This window comes from Poromitra crassiceps (assembly GCF_964638095.1).
Source record: "Poromitra crassiceps genome assembly, chromosome: 9".
Lineage (NCBI taxonomy): Eukaryota > Metazoa > Chordata > Actinopteri > Beryciformes > Melamphaidae > Poromitra > Poromitra crassiceps.
The window spans coordinates 21548211-21571085 of NC_139630.1; the positions used below are offsets into that span (position 1 = coordinate 21548211).

The 22875-nt window shown below is 44.4% G+C and overlaps 1 protein-coding gene across 4 annotated transcripts in view; it reads right to left on the reverse strand.

The window, feature by feature from the left end:
- The window catches only part of LOC310782093 (uncharacterized protein), a 576458-nt gene that overhangs the window by 100095 nt on the left and 453488 nt on the right, over positions 1–22875 (reverse strand). For 2 of the 4 annotated variants that reach the window (XM_083642770.1, XM_083642769.1), the window contains exons 5-9: positions 16027–16146; positions 15518–15637; positions 12779–12898; positions 5223–5342; positions 14–133 (exon numbers count right to left, since the gene is read on the reverse strand). In XM_083642770.1, the coding sequence (XP_083498896.1) occupies positions 14–133; positions 5223–5342; positions 12779–12898; positions 15518–15637; positions 16027–16146 (600 nt within the window). Of the gene's footprint in view, positions 1–13; positions 134–5222; positions 5343–12778; positions 12899–15517; positions 15638–16026; positions 16147–18085; positions 18202–22875 lie in introns of all 4 variants that reach the window. The other 2 variants (XM_083642772.1, XM_083642771.1) reach the window with 2 other exon arrangements.

Consider the following 22875-nt stretch of genomic DNA (forward strand, 5'->3'; position numbering starts at 1 on the left):
ACAGTCCTCTTACTTTGTGTCTGAAGGTCCAGGTTCATTACTGAAGTTTGGATTATTATCTTTAGACCAGTCACTCTTCATAGACAGACAGCTGGGTACTGGAGACTCTGCTCTCTGCCTGTGGTACTGACCTCTGAAACACAAATGTTTGGTTCATATCATCATTAGTTCTAGTAAAGACAGACATCAATGCATGTGACATTGCACATTATACAACAGTTAGTTCTGGCCGAGCAATTTGATTGGACAAGAGGCATTCCAGCTGTGATGATATCTCAGGATTACATCACAGGACACTTCAGTGTGTATATCACTATCAGACAGTGCTGGAGTGGTGACACAAAAGTGGGTAAACTACATTTCAGAGGCAGCTTTCTCGTGCATCACACCTTTATAAAAAGGTGGATAAAAACTTCAGTCACACATACAAGACTAAATATGAGACTAGAACAACTGAAACTGGATTGATTGATTGATCAAATTGTTATGATCGCCATCATCACATTAGTTAGAAATATCCGTTTCATTTGACACTGCTGATAGACTGCACCTTCCAGTGACAAGTGATGCTATTTTCATTATTTATTCTGAGACTGTGAGCCTCCCCCACACAAAGCTTGGGGACAAGCCCGTGGCATGCATGTTCTGTCTGAGTCCGCCCCGGCCCATCCCATTGGCCGGCTTTATGGGCCCGAGCCTGGTTTAAACCCAGAATCTTCTTAGCAATTATCTACATGTAACCTAAATGAAAAGGTACTTTTACTTAAATAGGCTACTTTTTATTTAAGTAATTTCCTGGGCTAGTACTTGTACTTGTACTTGTACTTTTCACTTTTTCACTAAAGTAAGAATACTTGTACTAGTAGGATTTGTCAGTGCTCTTTCCACCTCTGCCTGCATTTCATATCATAGGCTCACATGTTCACATGGTTTGAAGTTGTCTTTCTCAGAACACATTGGTCTTCTTTTCTGACTTGTGTTTTGACTTGCATTCTGTCAAACACTGCAAACATTTTATTTATTTATTTACTGTTTTTATTTCAAGATTTACTGTATTTATTTCAAGGTCTTTTAAGCATTCCAGGGGGCGGGGCCAACAACAAACAGAACATGCTGTGAAGACAGATAATATAGAAACATGTCGCTGTGAAGAAGCTTCAACAACTGGTCGTCATAGCGACGCTGCAATGCCTCATTGCCTGGGAGAAAGAGAGAGTCTGTGTGTATAGACATACAGCAGGAACTAGGATTGATTAGAGCCATGGGAAATCAATAATGTCTTGTTTATTAAATTACATCAAGTGATTCACTCTTCAGTTATAAAACACTATATTAGCATCCATTTTCTCCACACATTTTTAACCAAGTGGCGTTAAGCTCACCAAGTCAAGTCTCAAAATGTGCATCGCTGCCACTGCGTTCAGACTTGATCATTTCAGTTCTTACCTTATTGTACCTCAGACACACGGCTAGCCTCTGAGTCGTTCAGACTGGATCATTTCAGTTCTTACTTGTGATATTATTGTACCTCAGACACACGGCTAGCCTCTGAGTCATTCAGACTGGATCATTTCAATTCTTACCTTATTGTACCTCAGACACACGGCTAGCCTCTGAGTCGTTCAGACTGGATCATTTCAATTCTTACTTGTGATATTATTGTACCTCAGACACACGTCTAGCCTCTGACTTGTTCAGACTGGATCATTTCAATTCTTACCTTATTGTACCTCAGACACACGGCTAGCCTCTGAGTCGTTCAGACTGGATCATTTCAATTCTTATTTGTGATATTATTGTACCTCAGACACACGGCTAGCCTCTGAGTCGTTCAGACTGGATCATTTCAGTTCTTACTTGTGATATTATTGTACCTCAGACACACGGCTAGCCTCTGAGTCGTTCAGTCTGGATCATTTCAATTCTTACCTTATTGTACCTCAGGCACATGGCTAGCCTCTCAGTCGTTCAGACTGGATAATTTCAGTTCTTACCTTATTGTACCTCAGGCACATGTCTAGCCTCTCAGTCGTTCAGACTGGATCATTTCAGTTCTTACCTTATTGTACCTCAGACACACGGCTAGCCTCTCAGTCGTTCAGACTGGATAATTTCAGTTCTTACCTTATTGTACCTCAGGCACATGGCTAGCCTCTCAGTCGTTCAGACTGGATCATTTCAGTTCTTACCTTATTGTACCTCAGACACACGGCTAGCCTCTGAGTCGTTCAGACTGGATCATTTCAGTTCTTACTTGTGTACTTGTGATATTATTGTACCTCAGACAAACGGCTAGCCTCTGAGTCGTTCAGACTGGATCATTTCAGTTCTTACTTGTGATATTATTGTACCTCAGACACACGGCTAGCCTCTGAGTCGTTCAGTCTGGATCATTTCAATTCTTACCTTATTGTACCTCAGACACACGGCTAGCCTCTGAGTCGTTCAGACTGGATCATTTCAATTCTTACCTTATTGTACCTCAGACACACGTCTAGCCTCTGACTTGTTCAGACTGGATCATTTCAATTCTTACCTTATTGTACCTCAGACACACGTCTAGCCTCTGACTTGTTCAGACTGGATCATTTCAATTCTTACCTTATTGTACCTCAGACACACGGCTAGCCTCTGAGTCGTTCAGACTGGATCATTTCAATTCTTACTTGTGATATTATTGTACCTCAGACACACGGCTAGCCTCTGAGTCGTTCAGTCTGGATCATTTAAATTCTTACCTTATTGTACCTCAGGCACATGGCTAGCCTCTCAGTCGTTCAGACTGGATCATTTCAGTTCTTACTTGTGATATTATTGTACCTCAGACACACGGCTAGCCTCTGAGTCATTCAGACTGGATCATTTCAGTTCTTACCTTATTGTACCTCAGACACACGGCTAGCCTCTGAGTCATTCAGACTGGATCATTTCAATTCTTACCTTATTGTACCTCAGACACACGGCTAGCCTCTGATTCGTTCAGACTGGATAATTTCAATTCTTACTTGTGATATTATTGTACCTCAGACACACGGCTAGCCTCTGAGTCGTTCAGTCTGGATCATTTCAATTCTTACCTTATTGTACCTCAGACACACGGCTAGCCTCTGAATCATTCAGACTGGATCATTTCAATTCTTACCTTATTGTACCTCAGACACACGGCTGGCCTCTGAGTCGTCCAGACTGGATCATTTCAGTTCTTACTTGTGATATCATTGTACCTTAGACACACAGATAGGGCCCTATCTTGGTACGGCGCTATCGTTTGCGCTGCCGTTTGCGCGCCTCTTTTTGCTATCTTCCCAGCGTCTTAAGCTATCGTCTGCCTCCACCGTCCAGTTTTGCGCTGGGATCTAAGCGCAGACACAGGTGTAGGCGTGGCCCAGGTGTGTCCGTGGGCCTCTAGCCTATCATCTGCCTCCCGCAAGTGTGATTTTGCGCTCTGGTGAAGATACCGTCGCTATGTTCCGAGCGTAAACAGGTTTGGGCGTTGCCTGTGCCAAAATAGGCGTTCCAGCGCAATGTGTTAGAAAAAAAGGCCTTGGGTGCTCTCAATTTTAACGCCACCAAATAGCTGGTCTTAGCGCAAAAAAACCCCACTACGCCAGGCGTACGCATGAGAGCAAACAGTATTCTCCGCGCAGTGCATGGCACGGCATGGATGTCACTCTCCAACACCTCGCGCCTGCACACACTCTTCTCTCCTCAGAATGTCACGTTGATTTTCAACTATAGCCTACATGTACATTGCAGAAAAAACACACCTTGATTTAAAAATGAGAATTTGTTTGTCATGGTTTTATTAGGGTACATAATTCCCGACCATACAGGTTTGTGGTGTGAGCTAACAGTAGATTGCTTTTGAGAAAGTTGTGACGGTGTTGTGCCAAAAAGTGATTTGCTGCCAGAAACTGATTTCGCTCCGTGGGACCGCGCACAGCGCTGCCTCTCCCCACCCTGTGAGCCCCATGGCGCGGCCCAAAACACCCAGGGCACCGACCCACCCCCACCACCTAGCCTGCCTACCTGTCCAGCTCGCACCTTCTCCCTCCAGCACCCGGCGCACTAGCCAAACCTGCGCACGCCACATTGAGACCCCTCCCCGGGGTACACACAGACTCCCGCCCCGCCAGACCCTCGTTCCCCTAATCAATTCAAAACGCAAATCACTTTTTGGCACAACACCTGTAGTGTCCGGCCAGTACAGTAACCTCTTTCCCTGCAATTGCACGCATGCAAGACCAGCTTCTCCACAGCGCGGATGGCGTGACCGCAGTCAATGGCTTAACCAGAGTGGACAATTCTGACACAGGCTATTGAAATAGGCTAGAAGTACAATCTCACAAATTCCTACCCTATTAAAGAAACTAATATTTTTAGATGTGTAGACCTATGTTATAGCCTATATGAACGAAACGTCTAATTACAGTAAGCGCACGCTTTGGGACATCACTGCGTAATTGTGTGGCGGCCCTCTCTCTCTTCCCTCTCTCGTTCTCCCCCCCCCCCCCTTCTCTCTCTCTCGCTCTCTCTCTCTCGCCCCCTCTCTCTTTTCTCTCTCTCTCTCTCTCACTCTGTTTCTCTGCTTGCTCTCAGCAAGAAAGAAGCTGGTGTCAGACGTGATGGCGGTGACACTGTGGCTTTTAAGGGGATTGATCTCACCTTGTGAATCCTGTTATGGGCATAAACACGTCTATGGAGGTTTGCGCTCAGATGACGTGAAGCACAGCAGGCCGACACACCCACAATTAGGGCTTTGCACGGCGATAAAACGGGCGCTAAGGCAAAATTACCGCCGTTGCGAAGATAGGGTCCTTAGCCTCTGAGTCATTCAGACTGGATCATTTCAGTTATTACCTGTGATATTATTGTACCTCAGACACATGGCTAGCCTCTGAGTTGTTTGAGGGCAAGTGTTGTCTGTGCAGGCAGGTGTAGAGTGGGGAGCAGTGTCAATGTTAGTGTTTTAATAGGCTAACATGACACTAACAGTTATAGATTTTGTATACTTTAACTTTTTACAGTATTATATTATTACATCATCAGTTTTGAAAATAAATGACCCACCTGAAAGTATTACATTACCAGTAAAAAAGTTTGTGAAAGTATCAGTCAGGACATTTTGTTACATTTTTGAGTTAAGTGCAAATTTGATTACATTTTCAGGCGTTATTATATTTTAATTATTATTACATTATTGAGTGTTACAGTCCTCTTACTTTGTGTCTGAAGGTCCAGGTTCATTACTGAAGTTTGGATTATTATCTTTAGACCAGTCACTCTTCATAGACAGACAGCTGGGTACTGGAGACTCTGCTCTCTGCCTGTGGTACTGACCTCTGAAACACAAATGTTTGATACATATCATCATTAGTTCTACTAAAGACAAACATCAATGCATGTGACATTGCACATTACACAACATTTACTTCTGGACGAGCAATTTGATTGGACAAGAGGCATTCCAGCTGTGATGATATCTCAGTATGACATCACAGGACACTTCACTGTGTGTATATCACTATCAGACAGTGATGTAGTGGTGACACAAAAGTGAGTAAACTATAAATTTCAGAGGCAGCTTTCTCGTGCATCACACCTTTATAAAAAGGTGGATAAAAACTTCAGTCACACATACAAGACTAGATATGAGACTAGAACAACTGAAACTGGATTGATTGATTGATCAAATTGTTATGATCGCCATCATCACATTAGATAGAAATATCCGTTTCATTTGACACTGCTGATAGACTGCACCTTCCAGTGACAAGTGATGCTATTTTCATTATTTATTCTGAGACTGTGAGCCTCCCCCACACAAAGCTTGGGGACAAGCACGTGGCATGCACGTTCTGTCTGAGCCTGGCCCGGCCCATCCCATTGGCCGGCTTTATGGGCCCGAGCCTGGTTTAAACCCAGAATCTTCTTAGCAATTATCTACATGTAACCTAAATGAAAAGGTATTTCGTTTCGGCTGGGACTTTGTCATGGCTGCAGTGTCCACGCCGCTCCTGCGCGCGGACTTCCTCTGTGCCTTCAGCCTGCTTGTTGACATTAAGAACTGTCGCCTGATCGATGCCCTCTCTTTCGCTTCGTACCCCTGTACGCTGGGGGGGGCTGGAGTGCTCTGCCTGTCGAACACGCTTGCCACCGGGGATCCGTATCAACGCCTGCTTGCCGGGTTCCCTGACCTCACCACACCCACGTTCTCGGCTGCGGTGGCTAAGCACGGCGTGGAACACTTTATTACCACCGCGGGCCCCCCAGTCTATGCCCGGGCCCGGCGCCTCGACTCAGCCAAACTTGCAATCGCCAGAGGGGAGTTTTCGACCATGGAGCGCCTCGGCATTGTGCGCCGCTCAAACAGCCCGTGGGCTTCCCCCCTACACATGGTCACTAAGGCCGACGGTGGTTGGCGATTTCCGTCGCCTGAATAACGCCACAACCCCTGACCGGTACCCCGTCCCACACATACAGGACTTCTCTGCCCACCTGGTGGGGGCCGTCATCTTTTCCAAGGTGGACCTGGTGCCGGTCCATCCACGGGATGTGCCAAAGACGGCTGTCATCACACCCTTTGGACTTTTCGAGTTCCTGCGAATGCCGTTTGGCCTCAAAGGGGCGGCGCAGACGTTTCAGCGCCTGATGGACTCTGTGCTCCGAGACATGCCGTTCTTGTTTGTTTACTAGACAACATTCTCGTAGCCAGCGCGTCCGTAGAGGAGCACATGACACACCTCCGGCAGTTGTTTGAGTGACTCGGTGAACACGGCCTCATTGTCAACCCGGCCAAGTGCCAGTTCGGGGAGTCATCCATCACCTTCCTCGGACACCATGTCGCTCCGCAGGGAGCCGTCCCCCTTCCCACCAAGGTGGATGCCGTCACCAGTTTCTCTCGTCCCCGCACTGTACAGTCTCTACAGGAGTTCCTGGGCATGGTGAATTTCTACAACCGTTTTATTCCCCATGCCGCCCACCTCATGCGTCCCTTGTACGAGGCCCTGCAGGGCAAGGGGCCCAAGGACGTGTTGGACTGGTCCCCGGGGATGGACAAAGCCTTCGGTGCTGCTAAGACCGCGCTGGCCAACGCTGCTCTACTAGCGCACCCGTCTCCCACGGCCCCGGTCCCCCTCACAACGGACGCCTCCGACTATGCAGTAGGGGCGGTGTGCGAGCAGTGGGTGGGCGGTGCTTGGCAGCCGCTGGCCTTCTTCAGCAGACAGCTCCGCGACAACGAGCGCAAATACAGCACCTATGACAGGGAACTGCTGGGTCTTTTCCTCGCCACCAGACACTTTAGATTCCTGTTAGAGGGCCGCCAGTTCACTGCCTTCGTGGACCACAAGCCACTGACGTTCTCCATGGCCAAGACCTCGGAGCCGTGGTCTGGGCGTCAGCAGCGTCAGCTCTCGGCGATCTCCGAGTTCACCACGGACATCCAGCACGTTGCGGGCAAGGACAACTTTGTCGCCGACTGCCTCTCGCGGGCGGTCGTCGGGTCTGTCCACTTGGGTCTCGACTATGCCGCCATGGCGGCGGACCAGGCCGCAGACTCTGACATTCAGGCCTACCGGGCCGCTCCTACTGCTCTGCGGCTGCACTACCTCGACCAACCTACGTCTACTGTCTCACTGTTTCCTAACTCCCACACTTTGACTTAAATAGGCTACTTTTTATTTAAGTAATTTCCTGGGCTAGTTCTTGTACTTGAATGAATTGTAACTAAAGTAACCATACTTGTACTTGAGTAGGATTTGTCAGTGCTCTTTCCACCTCTGAATGCATTTCATATCATAAGCTCACATGTTCACATGGTTTGAAGTTGTCTTTCCCAGAACACATTGGCCTTCTTTTCTGACTTGTGTTTTGACTTGCATTCTGTCAAACACTTCAAACATTTTATTTATTTATTTACTGTTTTTATTTCAAGATTTACTGTATTTATTTCAAGCTCTTTTAAGCATTCCAGGGGGCGGGGCCAACAACAAACAAAACATGCTGTGAAGACAGATAATATAGAAACATGTCGCTGTGAAGAAGCTTCAACAACTGGTCGTCATAGCGACGCTGCAATGCCTCATTGTCTGGGAGAAAGAGAGAGTCTGTGTGTATAGACATACAGTAGGAACTAGGATTGATTAGAGCCATGGGAAATCAATGATGTCTCGTTTATTAAATTACATCAAGTGATTCAGTCTTCAGTTATAAAACACTATATTAGCATCCATTTTCTCCACACATTTTTAACCAAGTGGCGTTCAGCTCACCAAGTGCAGTCAAGTCTCAAAATGTGCATCGCTGCCACTGCGTTCAGACTTGATCATTTCAGTTCTTACTTGTGATATCATTGTACCTTAGACACACAGATAGGGCCCTATCTTCGTACGGCGCTATCGTTTGCACTGCCATTTGCGCGCCTCTTATTGCTATCTTCCCAGCGTCTTAAGGTATCGTCTGCCTCCACCGTCCAGTTTTGCGCTGGGATCTAAGCGCAGACACAGGTGTAGGCGTAGCCTAGGTAAACCCAGCCCCCACGTGACCTGCTCTCTCAGTTCCCAGTCACTAGCGTCTAGACCCCGAGCCATTCAAATCAATTTCTGGGGCGATTGAAAGACCCACGCAGACCCGCAGCCAATGAGTGACGGCGTGACTGCCAACATCAGTCCTGCCGTGATCGGCCAATCAGAGAGTGCGTCTTTGTCAATGACATGTAACAGCTGCAGCGGCTTAGCACTACCTAGCCATTAGCTTTTTGTCTTTCCAAAGCATAGCTCCCGAGCTAGCTACTAGCTGGCTAGCTATATGGCTATGCAACTACGTTGAGGAAATTCAAGTGAAAACAGCTGTTAATGTTAATGTGGGAATCATGGTGTTGCAGATCGGTGGGGAGAATGATAAAGATGAGGATTTACATGGACGCTGTGAGCTTGTGTATGCAAATCCAGAGAACTTGATGAAAACAAAGTGGCTAAATATCCTGGCATCGAGTACACGAAAATTAACGTTATTAAATGCTGTAACGTTAACGTTAATGCATTATGGAAGATAAACGCTGGTTTAACATAATTAAAATAATTCCCTACCAAACATGTAAAGTGACGCTTCTGGGCAGTAGACCATTTGGGCATAACATTATGTAATGTGACATGAGATCACCACATTTCAATAAATATAACGTTTTTGCACATTTGAATGCTGCTGGTCGTTTGTTTAATGCTGTATATATTGGATATTTAAAGCTGATACACAACACAATTGTGTTGAGGTAATTCCGCAAAGCTCAGTTAAAAATATAACATGTAACACTTGACACAATCAAATGTAACTTTTTCACAGCAATACTGTACAGTCCAGTGGTACGGTGGGCTAATTGTTTGAATTATATCGAAATATATTTGCATGGTGTAGCATGAAATGCAGATACTGTAGCTGGATACTCTGACACAGAAAGGCAGACAAGCTAGCAGCAGGGATCTTGTCACACTGATTCCAGATAAACTTGTCTGTCTAGCCAGCTACACAATATTACTGTAGCCTACATAATACCACAAGCTAAATGCAGCATATGCCAATGTAAGGCTGGGTAGCATTAGCTAACGTCATCCAGGCTATACAGTAATAGGCTATTATAAAGTTATGAAACGCTGATTCAAATGTTACAACGTGTGTTTTTATTGTAAAACTAAAATGTGAAGTAGAGCCAATTTTTTGGAGCGGACATCACAGTAGGAGATGACAGTAGAAGCGTGTTACGCTGTCACTTACCTAAATCACATTAAATCGACGAGGGGTATATATAGACCCAGGATTACATATATGTTTCACATAGGGTGGTGTTTTCATTTCGATGTTTTATTTGGTCCAATATTGAAATGTTCTACAATTGCAGGTTGTGTTACCATTACACAAAATTCAGATCTACCTTCATATCTATTTCGGCTCATTTTGGTTGCTATTTAGTAGCGAAATGGAGTAGCACAATGCATGCTGGGAGGAAGTGAACAACAACAAACCATAACAAACGCATCACAGAATGAAGCCTAAGCTGGTAAGTCTGTTAAGATAATGTTTAGCGAATATAATTCATAATCGTTTTAATAATAATAATAATAATTCTAGGCAATGAAGACAAAACCCAAGACTGTGTTACAGTAGGCTAAGTGTATCTTGTCCTATAATTGACCAGACTAGACAGAGGTTGAAGTACAAGAGATAACATTTATTACAAAAGTTTACATCATCTGCAGATCACCAGTTACTCGTGTCAATATTTTACCCTAAAATGTTTTAGCATTGATTTTAAAAGAATTGCAAAGAATAACAGTTTTATGTTCTCCTGTATGATGTGTTTTGGAGAGCTTGATTCTTCGCTCCGTTTCCATTTCTGGAGAGTATTCAATGTTTCCTCTGCTCTTGTAATGAAATTGGAACACGTTTGGCAAATCCGACATGATTTGCTCTCCTGTTGGTGTAGTTTTACACCAACCCTCTCCAGGCGTAGAAATACCCCCTTCTCGAGTGGTTTGCAGCTGCCCAACTTGCCTTTAGAACGAAGGTTTCTCTTACACAACCTGCAAAAATCGTTCACATTGGTGGTAGCCATCGCGCTGCTGTTGTGGTCGCTAGCAGTAGCCTAGTCTAGTGAATGAAAGTGTAGTTAGCTCGCGTGCTAACAACAAAGGTCGCAGAGTGATGACGCCATCTGTTGCACTGCGCATGTGCTCTGTGCACTAAGCTGGTTGGATGACGGTTGCGTGATGGAGTGGTCTATCGGGGGGGGGGGGGGGGGGGGGGGGGGGCGCAACAACCGCTAGAAATCGATTACCATAGGTGGGGGACCAGACCCTTGTGACTGTAAGCAGGGTGAGCCTGAGAGCAGGTCACTGGGGGCTGGGTTTACCCAGGCTAGTGTAGGCGTGGCCCAGGTGTGTCCGTGGGCCTCGCCTATCATCTGCCTCCCGCAAGTGTGATTTTGCGCTCTGGCGAAGATACCGTCGCTATGTTCCGTGCGTAAACAGGTTTGGGCGTTGCCTGTGTCAAATTAGGCGTTCCAGCGCAATGTGTTAGAAAAAAAGGCCTTCTCAATTTTAACGCCACCAAATAGCTGGTCTTAGCGCAAAAACTCCCACTACGCCAGGCGTACGCCTGAGAGCAAACAGTATTCTCCGCGCAGTGCATGGCATGGCATGGATGTCACTCTCCAACACCTCGCGCCTGCACACACTCTTCTCTCCTCAGAATATCACGTTGATTTTCAACTATAGCCTACACTGCAGAAAAAACACACCTTGATTTAAAAATGAGAATTCGTTTGTCATGGTTTTATTAGGGTACATAATTCCCGACCATACAGGTTTGTGGTGTGAGCTAACAGTAGATTGCTTTTGAGAAAGTTGTGACGGTGTTGTGCCAACAAGTGATTTGCTGCCAGAAACTGATTTCGCTCCATGGGACCGCGCACAGTGCTGCCTCTCCCCACCCTGTGAGCCCCATGGCACAGCCCAAAACACCCAGGGCACCGACCCACCCCCACCACCCAGCCTGCCTACCCGTCCAGCTCGCACCTTCTCCCTCCAACACCCGGCGCACTAGCCGAACCTGCGCACGCCACATTAAGACCCCTCCCCGGGGTACACACAGACTCCCGCCCCGCCAGACCCTCGTTCCCCTAATCAATTCAAAACGCAAATCACTTTTTGGCACAACACCTGTAGTGTCCGGCCAGTACAGTAACCTCTTTCCCTGCAATTGCATGCATGCAAGACCAGCTTCTCCACAGCGTGGATGGCGTGACCGCAGTCAATGGCTTAACCAGAGTGGACAATTCTGACACAGGCTATTGAAATAGGCTAGAAGTACAATCTCACAAATTCCTACCCTATTAAAGAAACTAATATTTTTAGATGTGTAGACCTATGTTATAGCCTATATGAACGAAACGTCTAATTACAGTAAGCGCACGCTTTGGGACATCACTGCATAATTGTGCGGCGGCCCTCTCTCTCTTCCCTCTCTCGTTCTCCCCCCCCCCCCCCCCTCTCTCTCTCTCTCTCACTCTCTCTCTCTCTCTCTCTCTCTCGCCCCCTCTCTCTTTTCTCTCTCTCTCTCACTCTGTTTCTCTGCTTGCTCTCAGCAAGAAAGAAGCTGGTGTCAGACGTGATGGCGGTGACGCTGTGGCTTTTAAGGGGAGTGATCTCACCTTGTGAATCCTGTTATGGGCATAAACACGTCTATGGAGGTTTGCGCTGAGATGACGTGAAGCACAGCGGGCTGATCACACCCACAATTAGGGCTTTGCACGGCGATGTTCCAACGCAAAACGGGCGCTAAGGCAAAGTTACCGCCGTTGCGAAGATAGGGTCCTTAGCCTCTGAGTCATTCAGACTGGATCATTTCAGTTATTACCTGTGATATTATTGTACCTCAGACACACGGCTAGCCTCTGAGTTGTTTGAGGGCAAGTGTTGTCTGTGCAGGCAGGTGTAGAGTGGGGAGCAGTGTCAATGTTAGTGTTTTAATAGGCTAACATGACACTAACAGTTATACATTTTTTATACTTTAACTTTTTACAGTATTTTATTATTACATCATCAGTTTAGAAAATAAATGACCCACCTGAAAGTATTACATTACCAGTAAAAAAAATTGTGAAAGTATCAGTCAGGACATTTTGTTACATTTTTGAGTTGAGTGCAAATTTGATTACATTTTCAGGCGTTATTATATTTTCATGAAATTATTATTACATTATTGAGTGTTACAGTCCTCTTACATTGTGTCTGGAAGTCCAGGTTCATTACTGAACTCTGGAGGATGATGTTTAGACCAGTCACTCTTCATAGACAGACAGCTGGGTACTGGAGACTCTGCTCTCTGCGTGTGGTACTGACCTCTGAAACACAAATGTTTGATACATATCATCATTAGTTCTACTAAAGACAACAATACATGTGACACTGCACACTGTCATTGTTTCTGTCCAGTCTTAAGGAGTATTCTCGTACACCACTGTCCCTCATGTAATAAACAATTTCCCCACTAGATGGTGCATCGAGTCCACAATTGAATCAGTTCTTTCACTCTGCAGCAAACTTGGGTCTGCTCAGAGCTCTAATGCTGGGCTGCTCGAGTTGTTTTGATGATTTCTTCATTTCAAATCGCAGACAAACTACAAAACCACTCAAGACAAGAACATGTGTTTCTCATACTAACACAGAACATTTTGTCTTTCATCCTCATTTAATCATATGCCATTGCATCAGACTTGTAACAGTCCTCTTATTTTGTGTCTGAAGGTCCAGGTTCATTACTGAAGTTTGGATTATTATCTTTAGACCAGTCACTCTTCATAGACAGACAGCTGGGTACTGGAGACTCTGCTCTCTGCCTGTGGTACTGACCTCTGGAACACAAATGTTTGGTTCATATCATCATTAGTTCTACTAAAGACAGACATCAATACATGTGACATTGCACATTATACAACAGTTAGTTCTGGCCGAGCAATTTGATTGGACAAGAGGCATTCCAGCTGTGATGATATCTCAGTATGACATCACAGGATGCTTCACTGTGTGTATATCACTATCAGACAGTGCTGGCGTGGTGACACAAAAGTGGGTAAACTACATTTCAGAGGCAGCTTTCTCGTGCATCACACCTTTATAAAAAGGTGGATAAAAACTTCAGTCACACATACAAGACTAGATATGAGACTAGAACAACTGAAACTGGATTGATTGATTGATCAAATTGTTATGATCACCATCATCACATTAGTTAGAAATATCCGTTTCATTTGACACTGCTGATAGACTGCACCTTCCAGTGACAAGTGATGCTATTTTCATTATTTATTCTGAGACTGTGAGCCTCCCCCAGACAAAGCTTGGGGACAAGCCCGTGGCATGCACGTTCTGTCTGAGCCTGGCCCGGCCCATCCCATTAGCCGGCTTTATGGGCCCGAGCCTGGTTTAAACCCAGAATCTTCTTAGCAATTATCTACATGTAACCTAAATGAAAAGGTACTTTTACTTAAATAGGCTACTTTTTATTTAAGTAATTTCCTGGGCTAGTACTTGTACTTGTACTTTAATTTTCACTAAAGTAAGAATACTTGTACTAGTAGGATTTGTCAGTGCTCTTTCCACCTCTGAATGCATTTCATATCATAGGCTCACATGTTCACATGGTTTGAAGTTGTCTTTCCCAGAACACATTGGTCTTCTTTTCTGACTTGTGTTTTGACTTGCATTCTGTCAAACACTGCAAACATTTTATTTATTTATTTACTGTTTTTATTTCAAGATTTGCTGTATTTATTTCAAGCTCTTTTAAGCATTCCAGGGGGCGGGGCCAACAACAAACAGAACATGCTGTGAAGACAGATAATATAGAAACATGTCGCTGTGAAGAAGCTTCAACAACTGGTCGTCATAGCGACGCTGCAATGCCTCATTGTCTGGGAGAAAGAGAGAGTCTGTGTGTATAGACATACAGTAGGAACTAGGATTGATTAGAGCCATGGGAAATGGCAGCAACACGCTCAAATGTTTTCTTCAATGATGTAGAACTGGAATTAGTATCAGAATTCAAATACCTAGGTGTGATATTAGACCCCACACTGACCTTTAAGAACCAGGTTAAAAAGGTTGCTAACTCGCTAAAATTCAACCTGCTCAACTTCAAACACATTAGACACAGCTCATGTCTGTAGGTTCTGCCAGGACATTCTTACATGCTATGATATTTTCTCAACTGGACTACTGTGTGACCAGCTGGTCTCTCACATGCACATCCACACTCAAACCACTTGAGTCACTCTATAAGAGAGCACTAAAATTATTTGATTAAAAAAAAACATTCCTACCACTATTGTAACATCCTGGTCAAACACAACTTACTAAGTTTCAATAACTTCATTTCTTTTAAATATGCATGCACCGTTTTCAAGGTACTAAATGGCCTTGCCCCTCCCCCGCTAAATGAGTACATCAATCAGAGACCTGTATCTGGCCCTAAACAATTAGGGCTTTGCACGGCGATATTCCAGTGCAAAACGGGCGCTAAGGCAAAATGACCGCCGTTGCGAAGATAGGGTCCTTAGCCTCTGAGTGATTCAGACTGGATCATTTCAGTCCTTACTTGTGATATTATTGTATCTCAGACACACGGCTAGCCTCTGAGTTGTTTGAGGGCAAGTGTTGTCTGTGCAGGCGGGTGTAGAGTGGGGAGCAGTGTCAATGTTAGTGTTTTAATAGGCTAACATGACACTAACAGTTATACATTTTTTATACTTTAACTTTTTACAGTATTATATTATTACATCATCAGTTTTGAAAATAAATGACACACCTGAAAGTATTACATTACCAGTAAAAAAGTTTGTGAAAGTATCAGTCAGGACATTTTGTTAAATTTTTGAGTTAAGTGCAAATTTGATTACATTTTCCGGCGTTATTATATTTTCATGAAATTATTATTACATTATTGAATGTTACAGTCCTCTTACTTTGTGTCTGAAGGTCCAGGTTCATTTCTGAAGTTTGGATTATTATCTTTAGACCAGTCACTCTTCATAGACAGACAGCTGGGTACTGGAGACTCTGCTCTCTGCCTGTGGTACTGACCTCTGAAACACAAATGTTTGATACATATCATCATTAGTTCTACTAAAGACAACAATACATGTGACACTGCACACTGTCACTGTTTCTGTCCAGTTTTAAGGAGTACTCTCATACACCACTGTCCCTCATGTAATAAACAATTTGCCCACTAGATGGTGCATCGAGTCCACAATTGAATCAGTTATTTCACTCTGCAGCAAACTTGGGTCTGCTCAGAGCTCAAATGCTGGGCTGCTCGAGTTGTTTTGGTGATTTCTTTATTTCAAATCGCAGACAAACTACAAAACCACTCAAGACAAGAACAAGTGTTTCTCATACTAACACAGAACATTTGTCTTTCATCCTCATTTAATCATATGCCATTCCATCAGACTTGTAACATTCCTCTTACTTTGTGTCTGAAGGTCCAGGTTCATTACTGAAGTTTGGATTATTATCTTTAGACCAGTCACTCTTCATAGACAGACAGCTGGGTACTGGAGACTCTGCTCTTTGCCTGTGGTACTGACCTCTGAAACACAAATGTTTGGTTCATATCATCATTAGTTCTACTAAAGACAGACATCAATGCATGTGACATTGCACATTATACAACAGTTAGTTCTGGCCGAGCAATTTGATTGGACAAGAGGCATTCCAGCTGTGATGATATCTCAGTATGACATCACAGGACGCTTCACTGTGTGTATATCACTATCAGACAGTGCTGTAGTGGTGACACAAAAGTGGGTAAACTACATTTCAGAGGCAGCTTTCTCGTACGTCACCACGTTATAAAAAGGTGGATAAAAACTTCAGTTGCACAGGGATCAAATTACCTCAAACGTGATCTCGGTCACCAAGTCTCGTGAAGTCCCGCGATACTTTCCTGCCGACTGGCCAACGACAGGTAGGGCGCTTTGCGGTGGTGGTTTTAGCGTAACCTATGTGGGGTTTGGCATAACCTTCGTTATTTCGAATCCCACATAGGTTACGCCAAACCCCACATAGGTTACGCTAAAACCACCACCGCAAAGCGTCCTACCTGTCGTTGGCCAGTCGGCAGGAAAGTATCGCGGGACTTCACGAGACTTGGTGACCGAGATCACGTTTGAGGTAATTTGATCCCTGTGCGACTCCAGGAAATGGCCTGGGGCGAAATATCACTGTGGTGGATGTTGAGGGATCAGATTATGACGATATTTGGGGAAAACGGGAATAAAAATAGCTATTTAGATGCAGGAAAGACAGGCTCACACTTGGCCCCAAATCAGCTCCATTTTACAACTGACTTGGACGCTATTGATCTCAAAACAACGCTAGGACGGCCAGAAACGCCGCGGACATCACTGGGTGAGTGGTCAAATCATAATTAATGCCAGGAGATGGGTCCAGGTTAAAAAAAAATGAAATTCTCCTTTAAGGCTCCCGTAAGAAGCCAACGCGTTTCCAGATTGCTTCTTAGCCTAAGATGATCTTTCGTTAAGAAGGTTTTGTAAGAAGGGTCTGGGGCATTCTTAACACCTTCTTAACGACGAAACACTCGCAGATTCAGCCGCGTCAGGCAAAAGGAGATAATAATATAGTGTCCACTGTTGTGTTTTTCCCTTTTTCCTTTCTTTCATGCACCCTTTAGTGTTTAAAATCGGGGAACACTTGAAAATCTCTCCTCTATGTAATATGGTTACTTGTGTTTTAAATGTTTTACTGTTCCTCTAATCAGAATGGATTCCTTTTATAATAAGAATGCTGTGGATTTATATAGCACCTTTCACAGAACCCTTCTTAAGAGCCTTCTTTAGCGATGTGTTAAGAAGGCTGTTAAGAAGGCGTTTGGGAAACACTTCTTTGGAGCCTTCTTAACTCCTTAAGAAGCTTCTTATTTGGGAAACGCAGCCCTGATCTGCTGGCCACTGAGCAGCTCCACTGGAGCGGTTGGGGTTAAGGGCCTTGCCACCAGTGGTGGTAATGAGGGAGGAGCTCCAGTTCAGTCAACAATCAACTGCTAATCCCTCATCCCCAGCACACGCTATGGACATCACTGATGATGTCACTGATGATGTCTTTTGCTTAATGGTCCTCTTCTGCTGCTGCTTCTCTCAGGTATGCATTTGTCACATGCCAAAGTACAAAGTACAGTAAGCAGTCAAATCAGGATCGGCAGCAGGGCAGAAAAAATAAATAAAAAAATAAATAAACAACCCGTGTGTAAGTGTGCAGATTTTCGCCTTTTGTTTTGGACTCTTTGATACTTACAGGACCTTAACAAAGATTGAGCCGGGTGGAGCGGTAGTTATCTTGCATCATTACATTATCAGTCAAATATAATATCAGTCAGGTCATGCAATTACATTATTCGTCTAGTTGGGTTTTATTACATTTTTGATCAAGTTAAGTGCAAATGTTATTACATTTTGAGACATTACATTTTCAGGAAATGATGACATTATTGAGTATTACAGTCCTCTTACTTTGAGTCTGAAGGTCCAGCTTCATCACTGAGGTCTGGAGCTCTGTCTCTGGACGGACAGCTGGGTACTGAAGACTCTGCTCCGCCCTCCTCTTCCTCCACACACGCACTCATCTTCTGGACACACACACACACGCACGCACGCACGCACGCACGCACGCACGCACGCACGCACGCACGCACGCACACACACACACACACACACACACACACACACACACACACACACACACACACACACACACACACACACACATTATAAGGAGCCTAGACAGCGCTACACCTGGTAAGTTAGTGTCACCTTGTTTTCTTTAAACTGTGTTAAACAGCCATAAACTGTTCAGTTCACTCCAACACGTTATTAGGGACACCCCACATCTCTTCTTGTTAAAACCCGCCCTACTCTGCCTCTGATTGGCTTACCCTGGTATTCTTAACCAATCGTCACTCATCATGCCTAAACCCAACCCAGTCAGAGGCAGAGTAGGGTGGGTCTTAACCAGAAAAGAGGTGGGATCCATAATAGCACCTCTCTGACTCTCTCTACAGTCCACAGAGTGACAGAACACAACAAGCATTCTGGCAGGCAAGTCGACGCCTGTTCTGTAATGTGAAGCAGACAGAGGGCCACACCCTGAAGTCCTGACTGAGCTGCCTGCCTCAAGTAAACTCATTACTATTCTCTGTTATGAACTGTTGAGGAGTCATGTGACTGACAGAGGTTCAGACCAACACAGACTCACAGTGTATTAACTGAATGAGCTGTGTCATGTGACCTAACTATATGATCTGTTATGAACTGTTGAGGAGTCATGTGACTGACAGAGGTTCAGACCAACACTGACTCACAGTGTATTAACTGAATGAGCTGTGTCATGTGACTTAACTATGATCTGTTATGAACTATTGAGGAGTCATGTGACTGACAGAGGTTCAGACCAACACAGACTCACAGTGTGTTAACTGAATGAGCTGTGTCATGTGACTTAACTATATGATCTGTTATGAGGAGTCATGTGACTGACAGAGGTTCAGACCAACACAGACTCACAGTGTATTAACACATTCACTGCCAGCCGTTTTTTTTTTTACTGTAGGTAGGTTCTGCCAGAGGGTTTTTTTGAGGATTCTGGCTCATCTTTCAAGACCCGAGGATTCTTTTCTGCTAAGATTTTGTGAACACACAATATTTTAAAAGAACTAATAGAATGTGTGCTTTCTCTGTCTAAAAGAGTTAGTTTGTAGAGTTAGTAGTTATGTAAGCATTAGCAGTTGAATACAGCATGGTTTCAGCGTCAGAAAAATTATTCTGAGATAAACGGCTTTTTGTGAAATTCGATAGAACAGTCACTTTAACCATTCATTTTTGGCATCAGTAAGACGTCAGACATCCAAACAATAGTTTTGAACAGTAATTTCCTCCATAACAGCAGGAAACCCCCCTCTGCTTCCAACTCCTCCCTCCGTGGGCGTTCTCCTCCGCCCTGCTTGGCTCTGCAGCGGGTGACAAACGAGTTGCTGCTTTGCTGCTGCTGCCTGGCAGTCTGCATGGGGCTCGCTGGATGGGTTTCGCTGGTTTCTTGGCGGTCCGGTTGAGAGCTCTGATGAAGCTCTTGCGATTCTGGGCTTATTTATGGTGCGTGTTTCAAAGTGTGCATCCAATCTATTCTTGGAACCCCCCACCGTTGCCACCGCTGTGCATCAGCGCGAAAGTGAAAGCGTTTTCGCCATCCATTTTACTGTATGAGAACGGCTTCCTCGCGCTTTTCCCTCCAGTTTTGGCTCGCCTCTCCTACTGTGGAGAGACATGTCGCCACTCAGTGGGTCGGTAAAATAGATTATACACATTCAATACCTCCAATTCTGGTATAGGAGACGTAAAAGGGTTAGATCAACGTCCCACCGTCAAAAAAACAAAATCGATTTTGTTTGACGTAAAAACACGTCATTGGCAGTGAACGTGTTAAGTGAATGAGCTGTGTCATGTGACCTAACTATATGATCTGTTATGAGGAGTCATGTGACTGACAGAGGTTCAGACCAACACAGACTCACAGTGTATTAACTGAATGAGCTGTGTCATGTGACCTAACTATATGATCTGTTATGAACTGTCGAGGAGTCATGTGACTGACAGAGGTTCAGACCAACACAGACTCAGTGTATTAACTGAATGAGGTGCGTCATGTGACCTAACTATATGATCTGTTATGAACTGTTGAGGAGTCATGTGACTGACAGAGGTTCAGACCAACACAGACTCACAGTGTATTAACTGAATGAGCTGTGTCATGTGACCTAACTATATGATCTGTTATGAACTGTCGAGGAGTCATGTGACTGACAGAGGTTCAGACCAACACAGACTCAGTGTATTAACTGAATGAGCTGCGTCATGTGACCTAACTATATGATCTGTTATGAACTGTTGAGGACTCATGTGACTGACAGAGGTTCAGACCAACACAGACTCACAGTGTATTAACTGAATGAGCTGTGTCATGTGACCTAACTATATGATCTGTTATGAACTGTTGAGGAGTCATGTGACTGATAGAGGTTCAGACCAACACAGACTCACAGTGTATTAACTGAATGAGCTGCATCATGTGACCTAACTATAATCTGTTATGAACTGTTGAGGAGTCATGTGACTGACAGAGGTTCAGACCAACACAGACTCACAGTGTATTAACTGAATGAGCTGCGTCATGTGACCTGGGCCACATGTCGGCTTCTCTCTTTTGCTGCCTTCAAATTGAACTCGTATTTACGACTTGGGAAGTCGTGTACTCGACATTGTGAACTCAGGAGCTTTCAGAAAATGTCCACTTACAAAGTCATGAATAGTTACCACATGATGTCATGTCGTAAACACAACCCCATGTGAAGGCAGCATCTGTTTGACTGACGTCATTATGTCACCATCACATGATCTCATCTCGTGACTTTGGACAGAGCAGCTGTTGAAGGCAGGAGACCTCCTTCACTAGACAAGTGACTCACAGACTCTACTGTCACACAATAATAATAATAATAATAATGATAACAATAATGATGATGATGATGATGATTTGTTTGAATTGTACTCTAAGGCCTACAAAATAACCCTACAGCCGGAGGCAGAACTTGCTGCTATAATAATAATAATAATAATAATAATAATAATGGTAATAATAATAATAGTAATAGTAATAATAATAATACTAATCATCGTAATAATAATACTAATAATAATAATAATATAATAACACTGAATCACACACTGCTGTGTGTCAAAATGGAGTCTCTACAAACAGCTTCATACTTTAAGTTTCTCAGCTCTTCCCTGTTCTCATGTATCTCACTCCTCCCCTCCCCACTTCCAAATTACTCATTGTTTGGCTTGTGTGTGTGTGTGTGTGTGTGTGCGTGCGCGAGTGCGTGCGCGCGCACACACGCACACGCACACGCACACGCACGCACACACACACACACACACACACACACACACACACACACACACACACACACACACACACACACACACACACTGCTCTCACTGCTCTATGCTCCTCCCCTCCCCACTTCCTGGAAATTACTCATACTGTATTTGGTTTCTCTGTGTGTGTGTGTGTGTGTGTGTGTGTGTGTGTGTGTGTGTGTGTGTGTGTGTGTGTGTGTGTGTGTGTGCGTGCGTGCGTGCGTGCGTGCGTGCGTGCGTGCGTGTGCAGTGTGCAGATCAGCTTTTTGTTGTTTAGACAGAAGGGTTCAGGAAAAGGCTGAGACTGTGGGCCTCCCCCCAGACAAAGCTTGGAAAAGGAGCCCCCCCTCGCTCAGTTCCTGGATGCCTATGGGATTATGATTAATATGTTATTGGATCCCATAAACACTCAACAAGTGTACCAAGATAACCTGATATTGTTTGACATACTTCAAACTACACCAAATACATAAAGAAGGTCTGTCTGAACTGAAGCCATTTATTAGTTTCTGTTTCTGACTCTGATAAAGTGGGAAAAACTGTCAAATCCCCCCAAACTACTGAACAGAGGCTTTGGATGAAATCCAAAAGTACTGTAGCACACGGATCAAGTGTAAATATAAACTTATTTTTTCCGTTCAATAAAAAGTTTATATTTACACTTGATCTGTGTGCTACAGTACTTTTGGATTTCATCCAAAGTCTCTGTTCAAAGACTTGCCCTTTCCTGAGAGCACCGGACCAGCCTGCTGCGCTGCTTGGGTCGAAGCACGCCTATAACTTCATCCTGCAAGTATTACCCCCCAAACTACTGTATCTCTGTATCTCTTTAACCAAATCACACACAGTTAGGCTATTCTATGTGATCTCCTTTTAATAACTAATATCATAACTAATGTCATATTTTGTCACTTCCATCCACTGCGCCTCCCCGGAAACTGCTTGGAGCCCCCCTGGAGAGGCCGCCTCCCACATTGAAAACCCTGGTCTAGATGATCAAAGAGCTCTGTTACATTTATACTGACCTCTCTCTCTCTCTCTCTCTCTCTCTCTCTCTCTCTCTCTCTCAATCTCTCTCTCTCTCTCTCTCTCTCTCTCTCTCTCTGTGTCTCTCTCTGGGTCTCTCTCTCTGTCTCTCTCTCTGTTTTTCTTTCTTTCTTTCTTTCTTTCTTTCTTTCTTTCTTTCTTTCTGTGTCTCTCAATTCAATTCAAAGAGGCTTTACTGACATGACCATAGTGAATAGCAATATTGCCAAAGCACATTGTACATGGTAGTACAGAGGGAATATACAGTTTGTAACATAACAAAGAAAACATACAGGTACGGT